General features: G+C 43.7%; 2 protein-coding genes across 7 annotated transcripts in view; one reads left to right on the top strand and one right to left on the bottom strand.

Moving 5' to 3' along the window:
• The window catches only part of DARS2 (aspartyl-tRNA synthetase 2, mitochondrial), a 55,311-nt gene extending 53,852 nt beyond the window's left edge, over window positions 1-1,459 (top strand). Inside the window, exon 18 of the mRNA XM_040360404.1 lies at window positions 607-1,459. Within this exon, the coding sequence (XP_040216338.1) occupies window positions 607-767 (161 nt within the window). The 3' untranslated portion in view covers window positions 768-1,459. The remainder of the gene's footprint in view (window positions 1-606) is intronic.
• A 3,478-nt stretch (window positions 1,460-4,937) lies between these two features.
• Window positions 4,938-14,611, bottom strand: part of RABGAP1L (RAB GTPase activating protein 1 like) — a 471,992-nt gene continuing 462,318 nt past the window's right edge. For 5 of the 6 annotated variants that reach the window (XM_040360396.1, XM_040360399.1, XM_040360400.1 and 2 more), the window contains 5 exons: window positions 12,626-12,730; window positions 10,253-10,336; window positions 8,692-8,763; window positions 8,392-8,574; window positions 5,444-5,673 (listed from right to left, as the gene is read on the bottom strand). In XM_040360396.1, coding sequence (XP_040216330.1) covers window positions 5,494-5,673; window positions 8,392-8,574; window positions 8,692-8,763; window positions 10,253-10,336; window positions 12,626-12,730 — 624 coding nt within the window. In that variant the 3' untranslated portion in view covers window positions 5,444-5,493. Of the gene's footprint in view, window positions 5,674-8,391; window positions 8,575-8,691; window positions 8,764-10,252; window positions 10,337-12,625; window positions 12,731-14,611 lie in introns of all 6 variants that reach the window. The other variant, XM_040360397.1, reaches the window with a different exon arrangement.

Genomic DNA, 14,611 nt, shown 5'->3' with positions numbered 1-14,611 from the left:
TAATGTCCATTCCTTGTGTTCTTTAGCCCAAACAAGTCTCTTCTGCTTGTTGCCTTTCTTTAGCAGTGGTTTCCTAGCAGATATTCTACCATGAAGGCCTGATTCACACAGTCTCCTCCTAACAGTTCTAGAGATGTGTCTGCTGCAAAAGGTGGCTACTTTGAAGAACCTAGAATATGAAATATATTTTCAGTTGTTTCACATTTTATTGTTATGTATAATTCCACATGTGTTAATTCATAGTTTTGATGCCTTCAGTGTGAATCTACAATTTTCATAGTCATGAAAATAAAGAAAACTCTTTGATTGAGAAGGTGTGTCCAAACTTTTGGTCTGTACTGTGTGTGTGTGTATATGTGTATATATATATATATATATAGCTAAAATAGAACCAACAGAAATTCTACTCTATTGAAAATGAAAAATACATTCTGATTGAGTTACTTTTTATATATAAAAAAAGTAACTCAATCAGAATGTATTTTTCATTTTCAATAGAGTAGCACTTCTGTCGGTTCTATTTTAGCACAATACATTATATATAATTTATCGATGCATCACCTGCGTATACAAGTCTTTTTAAAGTGGTAAATGTTCCGTTTTCAGGATTGGATCGCCTGATTGCCATTATCGTTGGAGCACGAAGCATACGTGAGGTTATTGCTTTTCCAAAATCATTTAGAGGCCATGACCTTATGAGCAACGCACCCGATTATGTTTCCCCCGAAGAGCTCAAGCCTTATCATATAAAGGTTACAGATAAGTGAAGATGGATCATTAAGTGACTTCTATGATGGGGTTCTGTGCCCATGGAAGCACATCAGTCTTCCCCTTTGTACATTTTATACCAGATAAGAGTCGCATTTCCTGTAATGTTGCTGATGGGTCACTCTGGATACATGTTATCTCATGCTGGCATCACCAGTGACTAACCTAGCTAGACGGAATCTGGTGTTTACAATCTACCGGTGATGTAGTCCCCCTTTCATCCAGCGGTGCATTCCATCAGGTATGTGAGAAGATGAGCACTTTATTATATTTATAAAATCAGGAATTACATGTCTAAATTACTGCTGCTGTTTATTATGTATGGGAATGAAAGAACTGGCTGTGCGATGCAAGAAATCCGATTCTTTTCATGGTTCCGGTGCATACGAGTGAGAATGTGGTTGCTATAAAACACACACACTTCTTTCAGACCCTTTTAAAATATGAGGACTTTGTTTACTGAAGCATTGCTAACAATCTGATGTACTGTATTTGCCAAGAACTTTGTTTTTTGCTACCATAGAATGATTTTATTTTTTTCCTGTTACCGCAAGTCTAATAAAACTATGAACATTTTAGTTCAAGAATATTTATTACGGCATCTGTTGGCCAACATACAGCGGTGATATCTGTTACTGCTGCATCATTGGAATACATCTACTAAACAAAGTGCAATATCCTTTGGGCTGTATGTATACTGTGCAGATTTTGAATGAACCAGAACAATTGGCACATACTGCCATCTAAGCAGGATGGAGTCGCCCACCTTGTAGTGTCTTGGAAAAACATGGTAAAGTCTGCAGATGGCCTACAGTAACCTTTTTACCCCAGAGGGACCCGCAAAATAATTTTCAGGACTTGGGGAACCCGTTAAGATTAGTCGATTGGGAAAATGCTCCTTATACTGGTGATAAGTGGGAAGAACGCCTCCCCCTACAGGTGTGGTCAGAATGACATCCTTGCAGTCAAACTGCTGTCTGTGCCAAGTAATGTTGGACCTGCCATAATGCAGACGCCATCAGATGGAAGGGTAAGTTACCCATGGCTCAGGGAACCCTTAGCCACCCTAGTTAAGAATGGGAGGCCTACAGGTATAACATTGAAAAGAAGTTTATTTTTCAAAAATCTGAACAGTGTCTTTTTTTTATTGAACTGGGGCTGCTGGAATGCACAGGCAATCTTATTGTAAGGCGCCATTCACATTGCTTGTGGGGCAGACTACACTTGCCTGCAGAAGACTCAGGGGTTTCCTGAGAGTAGCTGTGGGGGAGGGAGAGTCTGACAGCACCCGCAGCAATTAGCATGCAAATTGTACATGAAGAAAGTTACCTTTTGATGATTGCCCATAGACGCAGACAGTCTGCATACAGGTACTCATCACATGTAAATGGCTGTTGGTGCTGTCAGCCTCCCATTGCCTTTAACTGCAGGGAGGAAGCCCCATTTAAAGCAAAACAACCCCCCACACACAGGTGTGAATGGGGCATAAAGGTGAACTAACCCTTTTAAGCACCCGTTTTATTGAATACAATGGGCATATGCGTGTCATCCCTTACAAACGAGCATTGATGTGCAATGCAAATTGAATTACCGTATTTTCCGGCATAAAAGACGACTTTCTGGATGCAAAAAAATGCATCCAAAGTCGGGGGTCGTCTTATACACCGGGTACGGTCTCAGTACTCACTTTTTTCCCCCAGCGCTGACATGCTGCGATCGCGATCGTGAATGATTTCAAAGCCGCGCCTTCCCTGCAGAGTGTTCTGTGATAGGAGGAACACAAATCTTCCCAGCAGCGCCTCTGTTCTTTGTTCCTCCTATCACAGATGCCTTCTCATCCCCGGACGAGATGAGAAGACGTCCGTGATAGGCGGAAAACATAACAGAGGCGCTGCTGGGAAGATTTTTGTTCCTCCTATCACAGAACACTCTGCAGTGAAGGCGCGGAAATCATTCACGATCGCAATCGCAGCATGGGAGACTGTCAGCGCTGGGGAAAAAAAGTGAGTGTTATTGCACTGGGGGGGGCAACAAGTTCAGGCACAGTGGGGGCAAGTGATGGCAATGTGGGGGCATGTAATGGCACAATGGCAATGTGGGGGCATGTAATGGCAATGTGGGGGCATGTAATGGCACAATGGCAATGTGGGGGCATGTAATGGCAATGTGGGGGCATGTAATGGCACAATGGCAATGTGGGGGCATGTAATGGCACAGTGAGATTTGAAAAAGCCTGTTTCTGTCAGCAGTTCTGGCTACCCCTCAGCTTCCAGAAAGACTAGTAGGAAGGGGGTAGTCTTATACAGTGAGTATATCCCAAAATCAAAATTTTTCCTGGAAAATTAGGGGGTCGTCTTATACGCCGGGTTGTCTTATACGCCGGAAAATACGGTACATTGTGTCTCCATAGATTTCAATCTACCAAAAAAAAAAAAAAAACGGCTGTGGATCCCACCTTTTAAAGTAAACCTAAACATTGATTGTAGGTCAATTATGTACATTGTGAGGAAGATGGAAAACTTGGTATTTGATTCTGGGTTGTAGACGCTAACAAATGTTAGTTAGACACTCCGCAGGCTTTGCACTACCATATAAACTATGGGAAAGGCACACACTGCTATAAATGCCAATTTACTTGAATTAGAATCTAAAGCCTCATACACACGATCGGATTTTCTGCAGACAAAGCATAGGACTTTTGTCCGAAGGGTGTTGGTCGTGAACTTGTCTTGCATACAAACGGCAAGGAATTGTCAGCCAACAAACACTACTACATGGTTTTTCAGATCTTTAGCGCCACCCTTTGGGCAACTTCTGCTAATGTTGTCTTATGGTTAGCATTGCTTCTGTGTGTACAGAAGAAGTCTGTCGGACAAAACTCCAATCGGATGATCCAACAACACACATTTGTTGGTGGAAAATTTTAAAGTATGTTTTCATACAACAATTGTCCGATGGAGCATACAAACTGTCCGGCCTGTCATCACACAATTCCCGTCAGAAAATCCGATCGTGTGTATGGGCCCTTACGCAGCACCTCATTTAAGAAGTAGGCTGGCGCAGCATAGCGGTCTTAAAGTCCCACAAATTTCTGAGTCCTTGTGATGAAATTCCGTTTTCTTCCTTAACCGCTTGTGGACCACCGCACGATGCTATACGTCAGAATGACACGACTGGGCACAATGGCCGTACATGTACGTCCCCTTTAAGAACCCAGCCATGGGTTGCGAGCACGCTGCCGGCCCGAAGCTCTGTGACCGCTGGAGACAGGGACCCGATCGTGTCACAGACCTGAAGAACGGGGAGAGGCGAGTGTAAACAAACCTTCTCCAGGGCTTGTCACGGATCGTCTCTTCCCTGTCATAGGGAACGATGATCAGTGAGGTCACACCTCCCCCCCCCCCCCTACAGTAAGAATCACAAACTAGGACACACTTAACCCCTACAGGTTAAACCCTTCACTGCCATTGTCCTTTTCACAGTAATCCGTGCATTTTTATAGCACTGATCGCTGCAGTGATCCCAAACATTTCCGATGTGTCCGCCATAATGTCGCGGTCACGATAAAAATCACAGATCGCCGCCATTAGTAGTATAAAAGATTATTAATAAAAATGCCATAAAACTATCCCCTATTTTGTAGACGCTTTAACTTTTGCGCAAACCAAGCAAACACTTAGTGCGCTTTTTTTTTTTCCACCAAAAATATGTAGAAGAATACGCATCGGGCCAAACTTTTTTTATATATTTTTGGGGGATATTTATTATTATAGTAAAAAGTTAATATTGCACTTTTTTCAAAATTGTCGCTCTATTTTGGTTTATAGCGCAAAAAATAAAAACCGTCAATTCTGTTTGGGAGCCATGTCGCACGACCGCGCAATTGTCAGTTAAAGCGACGCAGTGCTGAATCGCAAAAAGGGGCCTGGTCCTTTAGCTGCATAATGGTCCGGGGCTGAAGTGGTTAAACTGGCCATGCATAGCACACTGCATTGTATGTACATCCCTACATTTTCCAATATCTTTGTATTGTGAGGGACTAGCTGGATGTAAACTGACTGTTTAGGTAGGGCCTTGTACAAGATACTTGTTAAGTCTAATGGAAATGATACAGATTGTTCCACGTGCGGTCACTTACCTTATTACATAGTAAGAGTCTTAACACAGACTGTAGCAATGACTTTTTATTACTGATAATATTGTGATGGATTAATAAATTGTCAGGTTGCATACAATACAACACTGAAAGTCCCAGGGCAGAAATCCCATAGACAAATGATAATAAAAAAAAAAAAAAATATTTAGCACTTTTGTTTTAGGCAGCAATATGTCAAAACTTTTTGATCAAATATGTATTTCTATAAACATTTGTATTTCCACGCCAACATATTTTATACATACAAAACACGCACATGAATCAGGCAGCCAGGGCAACATTTCGCAGGTCAGCCACTGGCTGGAGCCTAGGGCCCTTCTTATACTAAAATAGTAAAAGTTCTTTAAAAGAAATAAAGTGTAAAAAGTGGCAGCAGCCTAAAGTAAAGTTCAGTTGCAGGAGGCAGAAGTAGACCGTGGCATGGAGATTAGAAGCTGGCTGGGCACATCGGTGATGGAAGAGAGTCATGTGACCTCCATTCACCCAGGAGGCATCGGTACCCTTTTGCTCGCGATTCTCTGCTTCCCATTTGGTCGTCTTGTGCTCTTGTTGGGTTCTCTTCCCTGGTGTTATGTGCTCTCCTTGGGGGCCTGCAGGACTGGGCTGGAAGCTTGGGCTCCCTGTGGAGACTGTGCGGTGGTAGGCTGGGTCCCTGTAGCAGTTTTAATAGAGTTCAGGGTTTTGCTAAACCAGGAGTTTTTAGCAGCTTGGATCTCATTGAGCAGCGCTCCTCGCTGATGCTCCAGCTCCTACAGAGGGGGAGAGAGTGAGAGGTCAGAGACAGGAATGTACCACCATTGCAATTGTTCTGTAGTGCAACAGTTATAAAGAGGGGTGGGAAGGAATCCCAGGGTAGCAGTGTGTAGGCCACCTTCCCCTGGATACAGCTATAAGCTCCCATCTATACACAGACATTCACATCTGACTGCCCTCTAATGGCTATGGCAGTCTTAAGGTCCACCTTTGCAGCCAAACATGTGCACTGTGTCCTAACAAAGGGTTAAAGTGGTTCTAAATCATTGTTCCCCCCTTAATGTATTCTCTGCATTAAGGTAAAAAACATTCTGTGTCCAGGACCCCCATTACTTACCTGAGCCCGATCTTGATCCAACACTGTACAGGAGCGCAGGGGGTCATCACTGGGCAGATTGATAGCAGCGGGAGCCATTGGCTTCTGCTGCTGTCAATCAAATCCTATGAAGAGGGGGTGTCTATAGATGCAGAGTGGGGCTCAGGAGTACCCCCCCCTAAGCAAGAGACTTGCTAGGGGGGGCCCAGAAGAGGATCAGGTTGCTCTGTGCAAAGCTTTTGCACAGAGCAGTTAAGTAGTAGATGTTTGTTATATAAAAATAAAGGCTTTAAAGATCTCAAGGCTCAGGTGGAGCATTGTATGTTAATGCGCTTTTAAACGAAATAGCTGCAACGTATAAAACCTGCTCCAATGAAAAAGCTAGAAAGGCAAAACAATTTTTTTTTTTTTTTTAGGCATGTTGTATGAATAAGAAACACAAATGTATAGCAGGTTTCATCAAATGTATCTGAAAAGGGTGGAAATAACCAAGTCAAAGAACAGTGACTTAATGCTTAAGACCCCTTTCACACTGGGGCGTTTTTTTGGGGGTTAAAAATAGAACCTGAAAAACAGCTCCCCTGCAGTCTGTGTGAAAGCCCCGAGTGCTTTCACACTGAGGCGATGCGCTGGCAGGACTCCTGCAAGCAGCATCTTTGGAGTGGTGTGTATTGAAATGAATGGGCAAAGTGGCGCTTTGCAGGAGTTAAAAGCGACCCACTAGCGGCCAAATACCTCCGCATAAACGATGGTAAATCGCTGCTAAAAATAGTGCCGCTTTACCGCCGATGCTGCCCGCGCCCCAGTGTGAAAGCAATCTTGCAGCAGTTGGTTTCCAAACTGTGGCCCTTTGCTTGTCTTTAAAGGAGTATGAATTTTTTGTCTGACATTAACGGCACCTTTAGCGCAAGAAAAGCTCAACAAAAATGCATCGATTTAAAAGCGGGGGTCCACACAAAAAGTGAACCTCCGCTTTTTGAAGGAACTTGAACTAGAAAAAATGGACAAGTAATATAAAAATCTATAGATATTTATTATAGAAATCTGTCTTCTGGGAAACGCACTGGTCCCAAAAGACAGCAGGGACCAGTGAGGGCACGCCGTGTGGCTCGCGCATGCGGGAACCGGGCAGTGAAGCCGCAACACTTCACTTCCTGATTCCCTCACAGAGGATGATGGAGGGGGTAGGCTGAGAGACAAGTGATTGATTGGCCTCAGCTGCCGACATCACGGGTGCGCTGCACAGGTAAGTGTCCATTTTTTTAAAAGTCAGCAGCTGCAGTATTTGTAGCTACTGGCTTTTTAAAAAATAAAATAAGGGTGGACTTCCGCTTTAAATACTGTGGGGGTTATTTATTTACGAAAGGCAAATCCACTATGCACTTGGAAGTGCAGTCTCTGTAAATCTGAGGGGTGGATCTGAAATGAGGGGAAGCTCTGCTGGTTTTATTATCCAATCATGTGCAAGCTAAAATGCTGTTTATTATTTTCCTTGCATGTCCCCCTCGGAGCAACAGGGACTGCACTTCCAAGTGCAGTGGATTTGCCTTTAGTAAATAACCCCCCCTATGTCTTCACACTGGTTGGTTGCGCTTCCGTGGTAGTGTTAAAAACCTTGCTTCCTGCATTTTTGGTCAAAAAAAAAAAAAAAAAGGCACCAACACACCCTTGTTAATTTTCTGATGAGGTTTTTGAGTCGCATGACCTATGAAAAACACTCCATAAGTGCAACGATTATTTTGGCTGCTGAAATTTCGGCGCATCTCTAGTTTCATCAGCCAAATGTATCCAACCAGACTCCGCCTAAACCTTAAATATGATAATTGGGTGGGCAGGACATTCTAATAGGATTCCTAAAAGGAAAAAATTCCTGCAAATATAAAGTTCAGGGATCTAGAAGTATGCACATGTACACACAGGCAGCTAAATGCCGGGCAGTTCTACACACAGGCAGCTAAATGCCGGGCAGTTCTACACACAGGCAGCTAAATGCCGGGCAGTTCTACACACAGGCAGCTAAATGCCGGGCAGTTCTAAACACAGGCAGCTAAAAGCCAGGCAGTTCTAACAGGCTTCAATACTTCTGGGTATTGTCTCTTGCTGGTAAGCTCTGCCCCCCCACTCAGCCTATTGGCACCTCACTGGCTAACAGCAAGGGGCAGGCAAACTTCAGTAGTTGCCAAAAGCAGCCCAGTGTTCAGCCATAAAAGCAGATGAAGACAAGAACCTCTGCATATCATAACAGGTTCTCTTTAAAAAGAGCCATGTAAAATAGTAAACTTCACAAACAAAACATAAGAAAGTATAATAACTGCTTCCATATATGGTTCTCCCCAATACAAGGTGAATTCTCTAACAGTACCATATTGGGATGGTCCCCCGGCCGTTTCCTACGTACCTGGATTTTGCACTTGGCCTCCACCAGCTGCAGTTTAGTCTGTGCCAAATCCAGCTCCATCTCCCGCAAGTGTTTCATCAGAGAGTCCTTCTCGTCATCTCCTCCGTCACCCTGGTTGGAGCCATGCGCCGACCCCTCCTTGCTGAAGATCTCACTGCAGTGACTGCAGGACATCAACTTGGCCTTAAAACATACAAAATAGTAAGAGGTGAAAATACCGTTTTCAATCGTTGACACGCTGAAAGCCAATTCTTGTCATGGCACATTTATGAATTTACTAGATTTGTGTTCATTTCTCACCTTTAGGATCTCCAGTTCCTCCCGGCTTGCCGTTTGTTGTTTCTCCAACCGTGTGCTCAACTGGGAACATATCTAGAAGTGAGATTAGAAGAGATGTTAATGAGACATCACTACCAACACCATGTCACAGTGATGTTTCGGGCCAACTTCAACTAATAAGAGGGGCTTGTTAATAGTTTGTTAGACAGTCTTCTAATTTCCCAGTCAGTCACCTAGGGGTTAATTTACTAAATCTGGAGAGGGCAAAATCTGGTGCAGCTGAGCACGGTAGCCAATCAGCGTCTAACTTCCGTTTTGTTCAATTAAGCTGTGACAAATAAAATAAAAAAGTGGAGGCCGATTGGTTGCTATGCTGAGGCGCACCAGATTTTGCACTTGCCATGTTTGGTAAATCAACCTCAATGACTTCCATGACCAGTGGCAGCGAGTCTATAGGGCGCACGGGCACCGCCCCCTCTCTCCTGCCACCTGTCTATCACCATAAATTCCTCTATGGTCGCCGCTGCCACCCACTATTCAGGGGCCAGGCCCCTAAATTACAGCAGTGGGGTATTTTTTTTTTTAAAGCACCCGATTAGAGCCATAGGCTCCAATAGGCATCCAAAAAGGTAAACAGCGGGCACCATGCTGGACACTCGCAGTTCACTTAGTGTTGTGTTGGAAAGCGAATATTCATTCACTTTTCTAACACTAAACCGCCTCTTAGCCAATCAGGTGCTCGGGTCTGTTACCTGTCACCCAATAGGCGTCCAATTCACAGCACCTGTCGTTTCAGTCAGCCAATCAGGCGTCCAATCATAGCAGAGGATGGGAGAAGACATCGAAAAGCGTGGAGTATATCGCAGCCGTGACCCACTGCCCCACCGAGACAGGTAAGGGCTAGGCGGGCGATGCACACGATGCACACTGGCAGCATTTGATGGGCACAGTGGCTGCATTTGAGGATTTTTTTTTTTCTGTTTTTTTGCCCACCCCCCAAAATTTGGAACACCGGCCGCCACTGTCCATGATGCAAAATCTCTCTCAACCAACATCAACCTGGAGAGTCTCAGACTCCCTAGAAGAAACAGCCACAAGTGCTCCTCTTATAGTGAACATTGCACACCCTGGTGACTAGAAGAGGGTTCACTTTGTTGTGCCAACTCCTTAGTCTAACAAAATTGATGGGTGAAAGCTGAAGAATCTTTTGGTAGGCTTGAAAGAAATGTCTACTATCTGTCTTTAGTCACCTGAAGAAACGGATGTGCAGGTTGAAGGCCCTGAAAGTTGATTAGACTGGACATAGTGGCAGAAAGAGATCATGGAGGTGAATGGATTTTATACTCCAAACCACCTTAAGAATAGGCCTACATTTTTATTGCAGCTGTTCGAAGACCTACAGAAATCAATAGTTTTCCTTGTGTCCTAACAGTGATGCCACTTGGCAGTGCAGTAAAGCGCCAGTCATTGCACACCGTGTGAATTGGCCCTTATGCTTTCTGTAAACATATCTAAATTTTGCAATTACTTTATGCACATCGAATAACAATCTGAGATGTAAATCTACCATGTAATGACTTACCTGTTTGTACTCCGCTATGATCGCTGTGGTCTTCTTAATTTCCTGCTCTGCCTTTTCTAGTTGTTTCCTGAACACTTCCTTCAGCTGTGAGGAGACAATATCTTTTCATTAAACCACAGACCAAAAAGTTTTTAAAGAGGAGCTCCAGACTTCCCTCAAAAAATTAGGTCAGCAGCTACAAATACGGTCACTGCCGACTTACTATAAAGACACTTACCTGTCCAGGGATCCTGCTATGTCCTCCCCCGAGTGGATTCTTCACTCGGCTTCAGGTGCCAGAATAAGGATAAGTTCACCTTTCATAACATGCTACATCTATATGCAGGGTGTAACATGTTATGAAAGGACGGGCCCCTGCTGTGACAGCTAGCAAGGGATCTTCTTTCCCTGCTAGCTGTAAAAATAAAAAACACGCCCAAGGGGGGCTTATTTACACTCCGCCACCTTAGTGACTGTCAGCTTGTAGATTTCAATGAACTACCATGGCACTGTGAGAGCTGTAGTAGTTCATGGATTCTTCCAGTCAGCGTGCATCGGTGCGCTGGTAACAAGGTATGGGGCAAGCAGATACACTGACCCATAGGAGACGTGCATGGGATCTGCTGATCGCTGGTGCAATGCCTTACAGGCTCCTACAACAGAGAATAAATGCACTTTTTTTTTACCTGCAAAAAAAATTGCATTTATATTTTTTGTCAAAAGGTGAATTTATCCTTTAAAGTGGAGTTCCACCCATAAATATAACATTACATCAGTAGTTTTAAAAAAATGTTTTTTTTTTTTTAGATGCCTTCAAAGTGTTGTTGCTAGGCACAATCGTTAATCTTCCCACTTCCTGCACCTAGGTGCTTAATGCTTCCTAACCTACACCGCACAGACTCCTGGGAATGTAGTGGGTGTAACTTTCCAGGAGTCTGTGCACTCCTCAGTCTCGAAGAATCATGTGACTTGGACAGCACAGGTGCTGAAACCTGATCTGACACTGCTTGTGCAGCACTGAGCATGTTCGAGGCTGAAATCCAGGAAGTCATACAGTCTGGCTTCATGATGCCCACACTTAAGATGGCCCCAGTCAATTTCTATTTTATAAAGTGTCTAAATGCTGTAACAACCTAACAAAACGGACCTTAGTTTACAGGCCAACTTTACTAGAATACATTAAGCTTGTGTATTACAGGGGTATTTATATTTAAAAAGTGAAATTGTGGCCGGAACTCCGCTTTAAGTGAGGGAAACCGGCAGGGCAAGGATACTGGACAAGGAAGCAATTGGATACAATATTGGCTATGGCCAGCTAGGAAGAAGCAACTGCCACATGTTCCAACCAGAAAAAGTACAACGGAATACAAAAAAAATCTGAACAACTTCCTAAAATTCAATTTGTAGTAAAGCCAAGTCAACAGCATCTATCTCCTGCTAGACACAAATCAGAACATCTAGCAGAGGGGTAGTGCCAGGACAAGGGTGACTGTAAGGTAAAGCTAGTGCCAAAGTATAGACCAAGCCACAAAATGTGAAACTATAGTTAGTATTTTCCTTGTATAGCCATTCTGGACTTGTGTGTGTAATCACAACAGTCTGTAGGCCAGGAAACTCATCATGGCCTCTCTTATTCCAAGGTCTGTACCTTTTAATTAATGCATGTTTGTTTTAAGCCTTGTGTGCAGGATCTGCGTTGAATCGCTATTCGTAGGGGAGGGGCAGAAAAACTCTTGCTTAACCATGCGATTTTACTGCCCCTCTCAAACCACAAGTGAAAATGAGGCCTTAGTGTTTTGATAATATTGTGGAAAAAACTGGTGCATAATGGTGTCAACATATCTAGATATAGCCCCTGATCAGCTATACCAACTGCTGATAGTAAATCATATAGCCCCATAAGTCTGCTGTACCTGCAGAAAACATTAAAGAGGAAGTAAACCCTGATGGGTTTTACTTCCCTTTTGCTCCGTGCAAATTCAAAGCATAATGGGCTAGTATGCATCACGTACTAGTCCATTATGTGACACTTGCCTGCAAATGAAGCCTGCGATGTCCCCTGTGCAGGCCGCATAAATCTTTGTCCCTCTTCCTTCAGGGGCCACGGACTCCGGCTCTGTGACTGGCCGGAGCTGCGTGATGTCACTCCCGCTCATGCGCTCGGGAGCCGTCAGTCATGGCACACGCTGGGGAAGAAACGGCATGGAGGCCACTTTCTTCACAGCACATGCACCGATGACACCAAGGGAAATATCTCCTAAACGGCGCACAGATATTTCCACTACCTATAGGTAAGCCTTACCTATAGATAAAAGCAAGGCAAAAAAAGGGTTTTATACAACCACTTTAAGAGAAACTGTATGACGTATGATCATATGAAACATGGCTTCTTACCTGTGCCGTCTCCTCTTCCTGTTTACGCTTCTCCTCCTCCGTTTCTACAAGCCTCTGTTTAGTCAGGAGAAGTTCCTTATTTAATACCTCCGCCTTGTCTTCTGCCTGCCAAAAAAACACCAAGTGTCACACTGGTTTCTATTTACATTCCATGACTAGTACCAGATCAAAGTTCATCTTTTATATGCAAACAGTTGAAAGTAAAAAAATTGTGCATTCATGCATACTGGCAAATCTGGGTTACTTTTTGAATTATTCATAGCCCATCTTGCTTTTGTTGTTATCAAGCATTAGTGGGAGGTTATATGAGGACCCCCCCCAGGAAGGTCTCTGAAGGAGAACAGTGTGTGTAATAGGGAGGATCTATCACCACTCAATCCTCCTCGTTCTTATATCAGCCACATCTGGACTGTTTGGTCTGTAGAGGCATCAGCTGGGAGACCTCCTGGAAAAGCTAAAAGGCAAAAAATAGTTTTGAAGGTATGCCCTATTTTAGAATTAAAAAGACATTCTGCTTTAGTGCCGGTTCACACAGGGGCAGCCAGACTTTGCAAGGCAACTTACAACGCGACTTAAAGGGGTTGTAAATGTTTGTTTTTTATTTTCTAAATAGATTCCTTTAAGCCAGTGCATTATTGGTTCACTTACCTTTTCCTTTGATTTCCCTTCTAAATGTTTGTTTTCTTTGTCTGAATTTCTCACTTCCTGTTCCTCCTCAGTAAGGTGTTCAGTAAGCTGTTCTAAATGACTTTCCACCGCTCGGATGATGGTGGAAAGCTCATCGAGGAGGAACAGGAAGTGATAAATTCAAACAAAGGAAAAAAACTTTTTGAAGGGAAATTGAAGGAAAAAAGGTAAGTGAACCAACCATGCACTAGCTTAAAGGAACCTATTTAGAAAATAAAAGATGAACCTTTACAACCCCTTTAAAGTTGCCTCCAGGACAGCCGACTTTAGCGGTGGCCAATCACAAAATAATTAGCTCTGTGATAGGGAGGGGTTTGCCTGAGAGAACCATTTTCTCTTCCTGTAAAGTTGCTTCAGTTAAGATGGAGATCCGACTTTGCAGGCAACTTCCATTGAAATCCATGGGTACAAGTTGCCTTGAAGTAGTACAGGAACCTTTTCTGAAGTCGGAGCGACTTCAGTGGTGTACATCAAGACGCACTCATTCACTTCAATTGAATCTCTTATGTCCAGCGACTTGAGGTCTGACAAGTCGGATCCCAAGTCGCTGTAGTGTGAACCGGCACGTAAGGTTTAGGTTATCTAAAGCGGATGTCTGGCATGGACAAGCTGGATCAGCCTTCAACTTGTAGAGACTACAGTAGTGGCGAGATCACTCAACTAGAGGCCCTGGCTGCAACTTCCCCCATGCTAGTCCATTCCTTGGAATTTTTTCAGACTGAAAAAATTAAATTAAAAAAATCCAGAAAGTGCAGCACTTGGATGAGGTAAGGAAGTCTGGTACAAAGGTCTCACCTCATCCACCAATTATGAGCTTCAAGGATTGCTCTAGTTTTCCTCAACTGGCTGATAAAGTGCCCAAAGCCTCTTCTGGAAGATGTGAAAAGCTCCAATGGTGTGGCAGAAATGAATATTTGCCAAAAAAGATCTACATTTGGACACAGGCAGGCAGATGAATCCACAAAATGCTCTAGATTCTTCTACTATGGAGGTCTCTTCATGGAATGGTGAAGAAATCGGGACCTGCCCAGGAAATCTCTGCGATACCACGAGCTTCCAAACTGCTCGAGACCCCCTCTACTGCAATACACTACTACAGAAACAGCCATCTGAATGTGGAACAGTGTTGCTTTATTTAGAAATCTAGATGGGCAACTCAACTGTGAGGACAGCTACAAGTGGCCCTGAGGGGACATCCTACTGAGGGGACATCCTCTTCCCAGCCTAAAGTGCCCAACAAAAAATAATAGACTGCAGCCAGACACTGAGAAAATATTGCATTATTAGGCTTCCACATTT

The sequence above is a fragment of the Rana temporaria genome, chromosome 7 (assembly GCF_905171775.1).
Source record: "Rana temporaria chromosome 7, aRanTem1.1, whole genome shotgun sequence".
In the NCBI taxonomy this organism is placed as follows: Eukaryota; Metazoa; Chordata; class Amphibia; order Anura; family Ranidae; genus Rana; species Rana temporaria.
The sequence above is the reverse complement of the archived record's forward strand: the minus strand, read 5'-3'. Positions and strand labels throughout refer to the sequence as shown.